This window comes from Ctenopharyngodon idella, chromosome 6, assembly GCF_019924925.1.
Source record: "Ctenopharyngodon idella isolate HZGC_01 chromosome 6, HZGC01, whole genome shotgun sequence".
Lineage (NCBI taxonomy): Eukaryota > Metazoa > Chordata > Actinopteri > Cypriniformes > Xenocyprididae > Ctenopharyngodon > Ctenopharyngodon idella.
This window is the reverse complement of record NC_067225.1, coordinates 2,381,791-2,397,174: the sequence shown is the minus strand read 5'-3', so window position 1 is coordinate 2,397,174 and position 15,384 is coordinate 2,381,791. Positions and strand designations below refer to the sequence as shown.

Below are 15,384 nucleotides of genomic sequence, written 5' to 3'. Positions count from 1 at the left end.
CCTTTCGGTTCAGTGGGCGGGGCGATAGGGTGGTTCTGCGCATGCGCTCTCGGTTCGGTAGGTTGCCCTACCCACCGAGGACTGTCAAACAGCCACTGTACAATAGAGTTTTTAGATAGTATATATCTATATACTATATAGAACTTACTTATATAGATAGTATATAAGATCAATCCACATTTCATCTCAACTGTTCTTGGATCATTGTTGTTATTAATGAAAGGACGTAGCTGAGATGCGCGACGCGCTGTTAAAGCCCGTCAGACGCTTCCCGTGGGCGACCAATGTAACCCTGTACGGGTGCCTGTTCGCAGGCGGAGATTTCGTCCACCAACTCTTCTCGCGTAAAGAACAAGTGGACTGGTATCACACGAGAAACGTCGCCGTGGTTGCGTTCAGTTTTCATGGCAACTTCAATTTCTTTTGGATGCGCTTTCTGGAGCGACGCTTTCCCGGCAACGCGCTGCGAATGGTGCTGCGAAAGCTGCTGCTGGACCAGACGCTTGCCGCGCCGCTCGCCATCAGCGCCTTTTACACAGGTGAGCACAGGTGACTTTCAGACTTGATGACGCACGCGCGCGGCAGGTTTACATGAGATGTGTGGTGATGTCATTGAGCAGGTGTGAGCTTTATGGAGGGCAGAGATGAGATCCTAAAGGACTGGAAGGAGAAATTCCTCAACACATACAAGGTGAGTCTGAACCGATTGTGAACGTCATTTCATACAGATCTGAGCAGTCAGTCACTGCAGGTGTCATTATGGATCTATAGGTTTACTGAAACATGTTAGATTTACAAGGAAGCTTGACAAAGTCATATACTTCAGATTTCAGTCTTGTGTTTGTTTCTTTGTGCAGACCGGGCTAACCTACTGGCCGTTCATGCAGGTAAATCACAAAAGGATCACACCTCTATTTTGATCCCCGCCCCCAAATCCACCAACACTATGCAACACAGGCACCTCCCCCCTGATCCACTTTCAATAGCTTTTCTCAGAATTCGCTTACTGCACTTTTGAGGAAATAAAGAAAAATAAATAATTCTAAGTCTAATTGTAGTTGTGAAGTAATCAATTTAAACTATTTGCAAATAATACTTTATTTAAAAATATGCACACATTCACTCAATTAGTTATATTATTCAGATATCATATTAGTCAACACAATTAGTATATCTAATTAGTACGCTCTCATCTTCTGTGAACAGTAAGCGCCGTCTTCTTTGATTTGATTGGCCATTTCAATCATTTTGACATTGACAACCGCTGATGCAAAGCAGCCTAAAAATTTAACTTTTAAAACTTTTTGTCATCCTAACCACAAACAGAGCGCTGCATCTTAATGGAGAGCAGCATCAAGAATGTCAAATATTGGGGGGCATTTCTAATTAGTGGGGCCAAAACCACCATACCAATGAATGTTTTCAGCCCTGCTTATACATTCACCCTTTAGCAGAAAATAAGGTACAAAAGTGTAAGGGAACTGCCCTGGTGACAGCTTTTGTACCCTTTTCTCTGAGAGTAGGGACAGTTTGTGTGTGTTCTTCTCACATGTCAGTGCTCTTCATGGCTTATAGTTCCTGAATTTCATCCTGGTTCCGCCACTGATCCGCACTGCGTTCACCGGCTGCTGTGGATTCATCTGGGCTACGTTCCTCTGCTTTTCCCACCAGAGCGGAGACGGAACCATGACGGCAGCTCTGGACTGGATTCGTGGCGTAGAGCGCAAACCAGAGCAACGGATCTCAGGAAAGAAGAGGGTTGAATGAAGCTCAGTGAGGAAAGGATTTTGAGATGTTCCTACAGTTCATATTTGTATTTTTATTCATCCATTCTGTTTCTGTTTCTGCAGTGTTTAAAACATTAGCAGAAACACTGTCACATTTGGAAAATCAATGGAGATTATTTGTGACCAGTCCAAATTTGCTGCAGATCCACTTTTCCTCTTTTTTTGAGGTTGGCTTTTTAAGTTAAAGCAGTTATTTTTAATTCATCCTGTTATGTTGGTTTTGTTTGTCTCCATTTTTGATTCTGTTGTTCACACACTGTTCCTGGAACATTTAGTTATTTTACTAATATTTATTTGTATATGTTTGACTGGGGTTTAATTAGTATTTTGCACATTTTTCTTTGTGGAAATTAATTTATTTCAGAATTTATTTAGGGCCTGCTGGACCCGGTTGCATTAAAGGTTACAAATGAATGATCATTGAGATTTTTCCTAACTTTTGGGTTTTGTTGCAACCGGCTGCTGAAATCTGGTCACATATTTCTGTTAGACTTTCTTGTGTATTTGATGCTTTGTATATACCTAAGGTACCTACTAAAATGATCTTTAATTTTATGAAAACTTGTTTTTAATGCTTGTATATATTAATATTATTATTTCTGTAATAAGCAGCTAATTCCTTTGATACAACATACATTTTCTTTATGCTACTTTTAGCCTTTGCTTTCATCCACCTTAAGGCACTTTTTTGTTTTGCACACCAATTGTCAGTCTACAGCAAGTTAAGTGGAATGAAATTATTAAACTATATTTAATAGGTTTTACATATTGCTGTATTGGTGCTTGTTTAGCAAACTGTAAATATTTTCAACATAATGTTTTTTATTAAAATAAATGATTCATATATGGTGAATATATATGATGAAGTATTCTATGTTTAATGTAATTTCTATGTTAACAGAATAAAATAATGTGTTCTAAAATAACAGACATTTTTTTAAATAAATCATTTGTATACTGTTCAACACAGTGGGTTGGTGTTTGAGTATAACTTTACACTAAGGTTTTATATATTAACATTAGTTAAATATTAACAAACAGTACTAAATAACTTATTTGTATTTTAACTTAGATCAATAAATGCACAGAAGTATTCTTTACTGTAATGTTCATGATTGATACTCACAGCATTAATGAATGCTATAGAAATGTAGTGTGATCTAGTTTTGCTAGATTGTCAAATAAATGTATTCTGTAGTGCTGAAATTGACTAATTTTCCCAACTTTGTGACTAAGAAAACATCCATAAACTTTCTCAGCTTATGTAAAGGAGCTGTTCACGTTCAAAGCAAATGGATGCTACAGAACGGAACCACAGCTAATAAAAATATGTTTTAAGAACATTTTGCTGAAATGAAAATGTTATTTCTTCATGTTCTCTGGACGTTCAAATTATTCAGTTTTAAAAACGTTTTTTCTTAGTTATGCAAACATCATTCCATTTTATCATTCTTCAAACATTATGGGAATGTTACTTTCTCTGAACATTCTGAAACGAGTAGTAACATTTAAAAAAAAAAATGTTAGACGAACGTCCAACTAAAACATTTCTAAAAAAAAAAAAAAAAAACCGATGTAAAAATAACGTTTTTGTGCTAACGTTACATTAATAAAGACCAGATAACTTTGAACGAACGAACGTTCTATTGTTGTTACTGGAAGAACGTTTGTTCAACCATGCCAAAACTTAAGCTAAAGTTTAGAACGTTCCCTGTTAGATAGAACGAACAGAACGCGGGGCCCAAAACGAGTTTTAAATGCAGAACTTCTTTTAAGAACATGTTGACAAAAAGAGCAATCAAAAACAGTGCGGGCCAAGGAAAAAAATTGTCTTAATACTCTTACTATAGGATATTTGGTATGATTATTTAAATAATGCCATTGGTATCTATGTTAGTGCAGAGAAAACGTTATTTGTCCAGTTTTTCGTGTTAGGCTGTCATCCCTTGTGCGCATGCGCTCTGCATCCCTCATCATGGTGACGTCACGGAGCTTCATTCTGTCAAGATGTTGTTCGGTTCCGCGGATGAGCGCAGATCAGCGTGATTGCAGCGACGACAGAGCGACAAAATAAAATAAATCCAAAATCTGTGACATCAGCATTTACTATGGAATTAAAGAAAGCAATTTCTGAGAGCGACGGGATGATGAAAACATACGGCGCGATGCACGAGACAAACCGGAGTAGAGACAAAGGTGACAGTCACTTCAGATTTCCACGTTATTATTATCAGATATCATATTAGCCTACTCTTATAATCAGATATGGTTTCGCTGTCATTACCAGACGTGACAGTGTTATTGTCCATGTGATAGTAGGCTTATTATTTATTAGATAGAAATGTGATTTCAATATTATTATCAGACGTGCATTAGTGTTTCAGGTATTATTTCAGTCAGAAATGATACTAGTGTTATTGATAGTGCGATATTAGGTTTATTATTAGATATGATTGCAGTGTTGTTAACAGATGCGATATTGGTGTTGATGTTATCAGTTATGGTTTTAGTGTCATTCATAACAAATCAGAAAGAAAAAAAACACCAATGACCTCGTGTTTTTAAGGGTCACCAGTTTGTTTGTTTGTTGTTTGTTTATATGTAACCCTTTAATTTCATAGTCTGTCATAATTATGACAGTTAAGTAAAACTAAAAAAAAACATTTTTTTTTTTTTTTTTTTACTTTAAATAAAATAAACGTTAACAAAATAAAATATTAAAAACTTTAACTTATTTCAGCTATTTGCCAAAGCAGCATTTCTTATTTTAATTTAGTTTAACTTGTAATGTAGTCTACTAAAAAACTAAAACTGAAATAAAAATGAATAAAAATTGTATAGACAAAATTTCTCAATGATATTAAAAGATCACAAATGTTGTGTTTAATAACATCTTGTGTTGGAAATAACAAATAGAGTTCTAAATGGAAGATTTAATTGAATAATATTTCTGTTCTTTTGTTACTCATTTTAGTAATTATTATTTAGCTAAGTCAAGCTAAATTGGTTTACCTTTATTACACCCGAGAATTATATGAGCAGGTGATAAGAAATTCACCAAAAGATGACAACTTTGGGGCACTATTCATACTAAAATTCAGCCGCTAAAAAGATTTTAAAGTACCATTTCCGTGGTAACGCATTGGCCAATTTCAAAACACACAATGTTTTCACACGATGAGAGCATGAAGAAAAGCGTTAGTGAAGAGAAAAGATTTGCAATATAATTGATATTTTGTATCTACTGCTGTGACATTAAAGTGCCCCTATTATGCTATTTTTAAAGGTTCCTAATTTTGTTTTGGAGTCTCCTACAACAAACAGGTTTAAATGCATCCAAGGTCAAAAAACATTTTAATTTTCTTATAATATACATTGCAGCATCAGCTCTTTTCTCAGTGTCTGAAATAGTTTGATCAAGGATTCAGCCTCTCTAAACCCCTCCTTTCTGAGAGCTACTCTGCTGTGATTGGTCAGATAGCCTAGTCTGTTGTGATTGGTCGGAAACCAAACGCTCATTAACATATCTGAATTTCAGTTCATCCTCAATCCACAGCACTTGATACACAGTGATACGAACAGTAATGATGGCCTCAGTTTTACCATATCAGTCTTATCAAAGTGGATTTGCTTTGGCAGCGGAAAACAACGTCTTCTCGACATGAACAACACAAACCAAACTCTTCCAGTCTCAGCTACAACTACAGTGTTTGAGGGCAGGGCAAAGTAGATGCTGTTCACCGGCAGCCAATGAAGACCATATTCTGGCATTATGCAAATATTGTTACACTGTTACGTAGGAATGTATGTAACAGGCAGTTTCGGTAGTTTAGAATCTATCTTTTCTTTTATAGGAGACAATAACTTTATTTGTCGTATAATTTGATCTTTGCAGACCTTTTACATTCACAAACAGCTATAACACGCTACATGAAAGGTAATATTAAAAAAAAGCATAATGGGGTACTTTAAGACATTTTTAAGATGTTTTGGGGAGGCTACTGTATCAACAGCACTACAGCAGTGATATATGGCACAGATTTTTCAATGCAATAGTCCTGAGAAAGCTTTCACACACACTCACACACACACTTACTCGCCGTCTGTTTGCACCCAAGGCCAGATGGACGTGTCCATGGCAGAAAGCTCCATGTCTCCAGACGAGATCGAGGCGGAAATGGCTCGGATTCAGCGCCTGCGGGAGGTGCTAGTGAGACGTGAGTCCGAACTGAGATTCATGTGAGTTGCTGCTGCATTTACAGCACGTGTCCATGACAAAACACTGAGATTCTCCTTAACTTTTCTCTTTGAAAGTCATAGTTCTGGAAGGACAGAATCTGAGCAACTGGTTTTCTCTCATGTTTTTCTCAGGATGGACGATATTCAGCTCTGCAAAGACATTATGAACCTGAAACAGGAACTGAGGAAGATAGTGACAATGCCAGGTGACTGACGCACACATGAAAGAGAATGCATTTCCATCAACTTCATAAATACGAAACTCCAGAAAATCCCCCTTAGCATAAACTTTTATGAGTTAATTCTGATGATTTTTGCGCACATTTCCATTCTGCAATTAAGCACAAATTCAAATTTACATATATATATGTAGTTGAGTGGAAACCCAGCAAATGAGACCCAGCTAACAAGGAACGTTCCGGCAAGGTTCTCTCAATGTTATGAACAAACGTTCTTCCAGTAATGTTAATAAAACATTAGTTCAAAGTTATCTGGTCTTTAAAAGTGCAATATGTGTTTTGGGAAAATGCTAACTTTAGCCTGTTAGCATTGAAAGCATACGTCCCCTCCCTGCAAATCGGCGTCCAAAGCCACGCCTCCTCCAAAACACATGAACGCGCACAGATCAGAAGCGAGATGACCAGAGACGATGTTATTGGATTACATCATGTGTCATTCACCGGTGAGAAAACTTTACAGTACTTTTTAAAAACGAACACATCAAAATCGAATCATACCATGCACCTACCTGTCCAAAAGAATTACTGCAACCATGGCATCACCTTTCAGACCCTTTGACTCCCGCAGTCGTCACCAGTGTGGAAAAGCAACACCGATATTAATTTGGGGTTTTAGCTGTGTTATGATCCAGCCTTTTTTTTTTGTTGTTGTAGCCCTTTCTTTTTCTTTTGATCGATACTTTCCAGTGCCACTTGTTGTCGGTCCAGCTGTTCACAGGCTGCGCAATGATATGCACACACACGTTAACCGACAGGGAACACATGCTATCGGACCGTTCGGGCCGAACATAATGACTGAATGAATATTTTATGGTTCTACGCCTTCCACAGTCGATATATATTTATAAAAATACATTTAGACCGCTTAACATAGTGATTGCTATCAGGATATGAGCAGACTTTCAATCAGCATAACAAAAAATGTTTCTGAAGAGAATCACCTATTGCACTTTTAATAATGTTCTCAAAATATATGTTATTTAAACATTTGGAACATTTCAGTTGGACATTCATCTAACATTTTTTTAAATGTTACTACTTGTTTCAGAATGTTGAGAGAACATTCAAAAGTAACATTCCCATAATGTTTGCAAAATGAAACAATGGAATGTTTTTTTTTAAATCTGGACGTTTTGAACGTTCAGAAAACATTCAGAAGTAACATTTTTATAACGTAAGGAAAATTTCTTATATTTTTGCCAGTGAAACAGTGAACAGATAAATGATGGAGCAGCACTAAACCACAGCTGCTATTTAGACTCAAATCTGACATTTCAGATTGGATTTCTGTAAGTGATCCATATATTTTCATCTAACTCACACTCACTCAAACACACAGACGCAGAGAAGACTAAGAAACATCGTCAGAGAGAAGAAAAATTAATCCAGGAGATTCATCAGCTGGTGCAGAAGAGAGATTTCCTGGTGGATGATGCTGAAGTTGAGCGTCTGAGGTGAGAAAAGCTTCTGTATAGAAGCTTAAAAGGTTCCATCAGATGCTTCATATATAGAACCTTTTAGGTGTTCCATCATGGGATCATTTTATGAATATAGTTTGAATTAATTTTGTTTTATTGCATTTTTATTTTTTAATTTTATGAATTAAACACATCGTAAACACTTTAACTGCAAAAAAAACTGAAATAACATGTGTTAAATGTGAAAATATTATTCAGTCTTTTAAGACATTTCTCCTTATATAGAACCTTTTTGGCATAAAGCATTCTTTAAAATTGAGTCAAGAACCCTAAAGTTCTATATAGAACTTCACTTTTTTTTCCAAGAGTGTACAAGTGACTAGTCTACATCCCAAAACAAAAATTATTAGGGCTGTCGATTTAATGCATTCATTTAATTAATTAGTTATGGGAAAAAATAACTCATTAAAATTATTAACGCATTTAATACACCCATTGTTTCTGAATGAATCTGCGTTTTTAAGAATCAGTCGGGTGAACTAATGATTCAATGACTCATTCATGAAGAGAATGAATGAATGACTTAATGACTTACTCATTTTTAGACATTTACCGCCATCTACTGGCAGGTTTGGTTTCTTATTTAGAGTATCATTTTATAAAAAAAAAAAAATAATTTCATTTTTCCATATTAATATAAAACCCATTAAAGGGATAGTTCACCCCAAAAAATGAAAATTCTGTCATTATTTACTCACCCTCATGGTCTTTGAAGCCTAAAAGTTTGTGTGTAATAAATTCTATGTTGAATCAAATAAAAAATAAAAAATCTACTTTTTTTAAATGTCTATTTTTCTCATTTAACACAATAATGACTTTAAATGATCTTTTGGGGGTAATTTCTCAGCCAAATATGATGTGTGATTAATTAATCACCACATTGCGTAAAAAAATTATTTAAATTAACATTTTTAATCGCTTGACAGCCCTATTATAACAGGTGCTGGTCATATAATTAGAATATCATCAAAAAGTTGGTTTATTTCACTAATTCCATTCAAAAAGTGAAACTTGTATATTATATTCATTCATTACACACAGACTGATATATTTCAAATGTTTATTTCTTTTAATTTTGATGATTATAACTGACAACTAAGGAAAATCCCAAATTCAGTATCTCAGAAAATTAGAATATTGTGAAAAGGTTCAATATTGAAGACACCCGTGGCCTGTTGTACAAAGCCAGTTTCAGTTGCTACCCAGGTAAGTTCAAGATTAGTTTGAGCAAACTCTGTTTTTTCGGGCTTATGAAGGTGGATTGGTTTTTAGCGGGGTTCATTGCTATGGTAACTTACGCTTCACGGCTAATCTGCTCCGGAGCAGGTTTTATTCTGGGTTAGAGATCACAAACCCAAACTCGACCAATCAGCTGTGAGTAAAGTGACACGTATCTGATGCAATAAAGCCACTCCCCCTGTATCTCGCTCCAAATTAAATCAGTTTATAGTGAAAACATTTTAGAGACAAAATTGCTCAGCATTTGCTGTTAATTATTCATTACATTTATATTAAATAAATTAAAATTATGAATAATTCATGACATTCATATAATTAGGCCTATTATATTAATTAACAATATTAAACTTTACTTTTAAAATAAAATAAATACATGCATAATATAAAACTTTTAAACAGATTAAGCTTACATTTATTCTTTTGAACTCTTTGTGAAACTATATTAATTATTTGGTCTATTTGTTTGATTCACATGCATTGATATAGTCAGATATTTTCTTTCAGCTGCCTTCTCAAACTTTCACTGCATCAGTGTTTATTCCTGTTTTGTAAATGCGTTTAATTTCATATTTTTCATAACGATCTCTTAATCTTCAGAAGAGACATGAATTGCGCAGCTCTCACGCGAGAAGTGAATCAAACTGACGTTCTCCTTGTTCCGTGTGATTGGCTGTGTGCCGCATGCACTTTCAGGTGCACACTCTTTGCAAACTCTGGATTGAACCTGAGTTGACAGAGAAAGTTTATACCGAGCGTTGTGCAACAGTTGACCCTGATCTAAACCAGGTTGGATTTATCTGGACTCCAAACCTACTCTGAAACTCAGAGTTTGTTCAACTAGCTTCATGCAACAGGCCACCGGTGCCACACTCTAATCAGCTAATTAACTCAAAACATCTGCAAAGGCCTTTAAATGGTCTCTCAGTCTAGTTCTGTAGGCTACACAATCATGGGGAAGACTGCTGACTTGATAGTTGTCCAAAAGACGACCATTGACACCTTGCACAAGGAGGGCAAGACACAAAAGGTCATTGCAAAAGAGGCTGGCTGTTCACAGAGCTCTGTGTCCAAGCACATTAATAGAGAGGCGAAGGGAAGGAAAAGATGTGGTAGAAAAAAGTGTACAAGCAATAGGGATAACCGCACCCTGGAGAGGATTGTGAAACAAAACCCATTCAAAAATGTGGGGGAGATTCACAAAGAGTGGACTGCAGCTGGAGTCAGTGCTTCAAGAACCACTACGCACAGACGTATGCAAGACATGGGTTTCAGCTGTCGCATTCCTTGTGTCAAGCCACTCTTGAACAACAGACAGCGTCAGAAGCGTCTCGCCTGGGCTAAAGACAAAAAGGACTAGACTGCTGCTGAGTGGTCCAAAGTTATGTTCTCCGATGAAAGTAAATTTTGCATTTCCTTTGGAAATCAGGGTCCCAGAGTCTGGAGGAAGAGAGGAGAGGCACACAATCCATGTTGCTTGAGGTCCAGTGTAAAGTTTCCACAGTCAGTGATGGTTTGGGGTGCCATGTCATCTGCTGGTGTTGGTCCACTGTGTTTTCTGAGGTCCAAGGTCAACGCAGCCATATACCAGGAAGTTTTAGAGCACTTCATGCTTCCTGCTGCTGACTAACTTTATGGAGATGCAGATTTCATTTTCCAACAGGACTTGGCACCTGCACACAGTGCCAAAGCTACCAGTACCTGGTTTAAGGACCACGGTATCCCTGTTCTTAATTGGCCAGCAAACTCGCCTGACCTTAACCCCATAGAAAATCTATGGGGTATTGTGAAGAGGAAGATGCGATATGCCAGACCCAACAATGCAGAAGAGCTGAAGGCCACTATCAGAGCAACCTGGGCTCTTATAACACCTGAGCAGTGCCACAGACTGATCGACTCCATGTCACGCCGCATTGCTGCAGTAATTCAGGCAAAAGGAGCCCCAACTAAGTATTGAGTGCTGTACATGCTCATACTTTTCAGTTGGCCAAGATTTCTAAAAATCCTTTCTTTGTATTGGTCTTAAGTAATATTCTAATTTTCTGAGATACTGAATTTGGGATTTTCCTTAGTTGTCAGTTATAATCATCAAAATTAAAAGAAATAAACATTTGAAATATATCAGTCTGTGTGTAATGAATGAATATAATATACAAGTTTCACTTTTTGAATGGAATTAGTGAAATAAATCAACTTTTTGATGATATTCTAATTATATGACCAGCACCTGTAAATATTAATTTAAGTACATCACATCTTTTATTGGCGACATATTTGTGGTCAAATGTACTTATTCAGAAACTTTTTGTGAGTTTTCCCTGATCTTAGGTTTGTCTCTATCTAACAGGGAGCAGGAGGAAGATAAAGAGATGGCCGAGTTCCTCAGACAGAAGCTCAGTGTTATACAGAGTAAGAGTTCTTTCATGAGATTTGATGTTTTCACAGCCACTTTCTTTTACTTTAATCTCTCATAAATGTTTATTTCACTATGAGAGAAATCTGTGACCTGAAAACATTTCGGCATGAAATGGAAGTTGCGCTACTCTTTTCTTTCCTATTATGATGTATATGTGAGTGAAACGGCTTCTGGAACAAGAATAAATGTAGGGCGGGGCTAGATTTTGTTCGTGGGGAATTGACTAGATGATTGTGGTTTGCTATTGGTGGATCTCATGTGAGTGAGAGGTTGCCCCTCCCTTGTCATCAGAGAAGTTGTTCTGATTCAAAATTACGAGGCACATGAATTTAAAACAATAATGATGTGTTAGGATAAATCATTTATAATAAACGCTGCAATATTCCATCAAAAAAATAAGAATTGTCCCTTTTGATTTCACGGGACTTGCACTGGGCATCAACACACACTCCACTCAACTCTGACCTTGACATGACAAGCATTGCACATAGCGTGACAGAAGGCAGTTGCTAGGTAACAAGTTGAAGTTGAAATTATTTGGACAGTTTTCATGGCATCTGTTTGTATATAGTTCATCTAATTTTTGATTTATGATCATGTTTGAATTTTGTAATAAAAATTGATAAAAAAAATTTTTTTAAAAACTTGTTACAACGCAGTGGCGGAGAATAATGGTGCATTCAAGTCATGTCGGAAAGATCGTTTGTGCAAGCTGAATGCACATGAATGCTTCCACAAAGTCGTAATTATGAGTAGGAAACTCAGGATTTTCTTTGAGCTCTGAATCCCTGTCATCGTGCTCCGACAAAAGTGACTTGAACGCACCTGACATCGTAATTATGACTTCCCAACTTGTAATTCCAAACTTCCCAGGAGAAGTTTGGAATTACGATGCTTTGTTTGAGACAATACGTGCAGCGGTCAGAGCTCTCCGAAAATCGTAAGTTGTAATTACGAGTTTACAAGGATGTAAACACTTTTTACAAGTTGTAATCTTGTACAGTAATTCTGACATGGCGTGAACGCACCTAAATACTAAAGAGATCACATGTGAGTCATGTGACAGCCCTAAACCCATCTTTGTTCAGCGGATTTGCTCTTCTTTCCACCGCAGGAGCTCCAAAGCCAAGAATGACTGAACCTCCACCCAACAAACCCTCCATCACCAAGAGCAGCGCGGCCATCATTAAAGACTGCTGCGGAGCCACCCAGTGCGTCATCATGTGAAAATCTCCCACCAATGTCACACCTTACCGTCTGACAGTTAATTGTGATCTCCCAAAGCAAATCTTATTAAGTGAATTTGATGAATATGTTAATGAGTTTGGATTTGTTCACTGGAGCAGTAAAAAGACTTTTTAGTGTGATTCTGCAGCATGTCAAAGTCAACAGAAACTCCATCGCAAGCGATTCGTTGCAGACAGGAGGAACAGAAGAGGAGCACGTCGATGTCCCATATAATTCACCTGAAACAAAACTGAGCTCAAACACAATCTTAACCCTAACCATAAAGGTCCATTCACACCAAGAACGATAACACCAACGCACAATATCATTCAGTTTATTATAAGCACGCTGCAGTTGTCATCTGTCCCTTTAAATGCTCGAGCCCGTTAAAGCAGGATGGATTCTGATTAGCTCAATGTTCGTGTCGTTCATCAGTTGGGAAAAAAAAAAAAAAAAATCATTCTGAAAGTGAATCCAAGAATATCGTTTCTCTGTGTCATTATCGTTATAGTTGTGGAGTGGACTTTGCTATTCTTTTATATTTAGAATGATTTTTATCGTAATAGTTGTCCTTGGTGTGAACAAACCTTAAAGGCCCGTTCACACCAAGGACGATAACGATAAACATAGTTCTAAAAATCGTTCTCAAAATTAAAGAATAGCACAGTCCACTCGACAACAACGGCACAGAGAAACAATATAGTTGCAATCACTTTCAGAACGATTTTATCCAGCTAATGAACGATAAAAACATTGACAGCCAATCAGAATCAATCCTGTTAGAATAAGCTTGAGCATTTAAAGTGACAGACAAGCATGCGCTTAGAATAAACAGAACATTATCCTCGCTGGTGTGGATGCTAATATAATTATCGTTGTTGGTGTGAATGAGCCTTAAGAGCTACGAAGAATCAGTCACAAGCACAACAGAACCACCAAAAAAAACAAAAACAAAAAAACAAAAAAAAAAAACACCACACACAATCACAATAATTATAACTTAATTCATCATTGTTTGAAAATGATTCTGAAGTTTAGGGGATTTGTACAAGTCTGTTTCTTTGAACAGGAACAAGTTTTCTTGCACACAGAACTGAATCAACACACCACCATGTCATATACGTGCACAAATATGAAAACCAAGCATTCCTTTGCCTTTTGGAACGTGCTGATATTTAAGCAGGCCCAATAATCAGAAGTAAACAGACTACCTGAATAAAGCAGGATATCAGCGGTGCTTGTGAATATTCTGCAAATAAAGTATCTTCCAGCAGTCTGTGTTGCTCCTTTATTCAACATCTTCTGATATTCAAGCTTTGTTCAGAGTGCTCAGTTATCCAGTACAGTTGCATCATTTACTACAGTGCTCTGAAAAAGTGTTTTGATTTTCTGTATTTTTCATTGACTGAATGTCATATGTATAAAAGCTTGTATCCACCAAGGAATAAAAAAAAAATAAAGTAATTCAGCTAAAATCAGAAGATGTTTATGAACAGTGTTGGGGAAAGTAACTTTTAAAAGTAATGTGTTACAATATTGCACTACTCCCTAAAAATGTTACTTAGTTACTTTTTATGGAAAGTAATGCAATAGATTACTTTTATGTTACTTTTTCTCCACTGGGCTGGACTTGCTTGTTTTTTAATAACAGTAACAAAAAAAAGTTTTATTTTTGGCAAAGGTAAAGGCACTTTCAGACCAAAAGTGAAATGAATAAGCCTCAGGCTGAAGGAAATGCAAGTTCATGCCTGTACAGTAGATGGCGCAACTCAAACAAACCTTTTAGCTGTGCTGCCATTCTGGTTCACAGAAGCAACAAAGAAAAAGAAAAAAACAAACGTCATTTTTGCTTATATGGTTGAATTGGATCATGAAAAGTCAGCAGCAAAGACATTGCTTGATAAAGTGATTAAATACATAAAGTATATTTGTGTTATTTAATTAATTATTGGAGGTGTGTAATATTCTGAGTTTGCATTTCACTGTTTTTATTCAGGAATACTGAAGTTGTTTTTGTGCAGGTGAGATGAGTAAATGCATGCTCAAATTTAGTCTAGAACTACAATAGCCATCATGTTTATGCACAACCCCTCTGCATTTACTCCTAGTTTCTCTCAACAAGAGGTGTCAGACAATAAATGGTTTCAAAGTACAAGTTTTTGAAAACGATACCGTTACCTTCTCTGTGTAAAATACAAAAATGTGAATGTGAAAAATGTCATGCGCATGCGTATTACATGTTCGGTCTATAGGCACGGAGTGTTTCTTTACAAAGTGACATTGCCATCTTCTGGCCTGGCAGCAGAATACATCGTTTTTAATCGTTTTCACGGATCCCTGTGAACAGGGATTGTTTTGACAACATTGTCGTCTGTACACAAAACTTTTCAAAAACACAGGAAAAACGTATGTTTTTAGTACATTGTTGTCGTGTAAACATGCCCTACCTTGACATTAGAGCTTTTACTGTTATATGCATCACATGCCACTAAACTTTGTATTTACCTCACACAGGTAATGATATATGATGAATATGTATTTCTGTCTGCATGTCATGTGCAGGACTCCAAAGAAAATAAACATTAACTGAAATAAAATAAAATATACAAAATCTTAAGCTTATTTTATTTTCTAGGCCAAGGAAACATTTACCATTTTCATTTAGTTTAACCAAGTACTAAACAAACTTAAAATTTAAATAAATTAAAAACTATTTATACATTAAAAAAAATGAAACACGCACACACACACACACAACAAAA

At 36.4% G+C, this 15,384-nt stretch overlaps 2 protein-coding genes across 3 annotated transcripts; both read left to right on the top strand.

Annotated features, from left to right (window-relative positions):
• The first annotated feature begins 27 nt into the window (after window positions 1-27).
• Window positions 28-2,710, top strand: LOC127514829 (mpv17-like protein). 2 transcript variants are annotated; one of them, XM_051898048.1, is made up of 4 exons: window positions 28-539; window positions 621-691; window positions 858-887; window positions 1,672-2,710. In XM_051898048.1, the coding sequence occupies exons 1-4, from the start codon at window positions 236-238 to the stop codon at window positions 1,765-1,767; spliced, it is 501 nt and encodes a 166-aa protein (XP_051754008.1). In that variant the 5' UTR covers window positions 28-235; the 3' UTR covers window positions 1,768-2,710. The 2 variants fall into 2 exon arrangements, with proteins under 2 accessions (XP_051754008.1, XP_051754007.1); XM_051898047.1 differs by having other exon boundaries at window positions 42-539; window positions 1,576-2,710.
• A 1,044-nt stretch (window positions 2,711-3,754) lies between these two features.
• bmerb1 (bMERB domain containing 1) lies at window positions 3,755-13,895 on the top strand. Its single transcript, XM_051898049.1, has 6 exons — window positions 3,755-3,983; window positions 5,906-6,026; window positions 6,159-6,232; window positions 7,605-7,719; window positions 11,327-11,388; window positions 12,510-13,895. Exons 1-6 carry the CDS (start codon window positions 3,896-3,898, stop codon window positions 12,620-12,622), a joined length of 573 nt encoding a protein of 190 aa, XP_051754009.1. The 5' UTR covers window positions 3,755-3,895; the 3' UTR covers window positions 12,623-13,895.
• Window positions 13,896-15,384: the final 1,489 nt, after the last annotated feature.

Coding starts and splice junctions, on each gene's coding strand:
- LOC127514829 (XM_051898047.1), top strand. CDS start 236: ATGCGCGACGCGCTGTTAAAGCCCGTCAGACGCTTCCCGTGGGCGACC. Junction 540..620: donor CATCAGCGCCTTTTACACAG/GTGAGCACAGGT, acceptor GTCATTGAGCAG/GTGTGAGCTTTATGGAGGGC. Junction 692..857: donor AATTCCTCAACACATACAAG/GTGAGTCTGAAC, acceptor TTCTTTGTGCAG/ACCGGGCTAACCTACTGGCC.
- bmerb1 (XM_051898049.1), top strand. CDS start 3,896: ATGGAATTAAAGAAAGCAATTTCTGAGAGCGACGGGATGATGAAAACA. Junction 6,027..6,158: donor GAGTCCGAACTGAGATTCAT/GTGAGTTGCTGC, acceptor TGTTTTTCTCAG/GATGGACGATATTCAGCTCT. Junction 7,720..11,326: donor GCTGAAGTTGAGCGTCTGAG/GTGAGAAAAGCT, acceptor TCTATCTAACAG/GGAGCAGGAGGAAGATAAAG.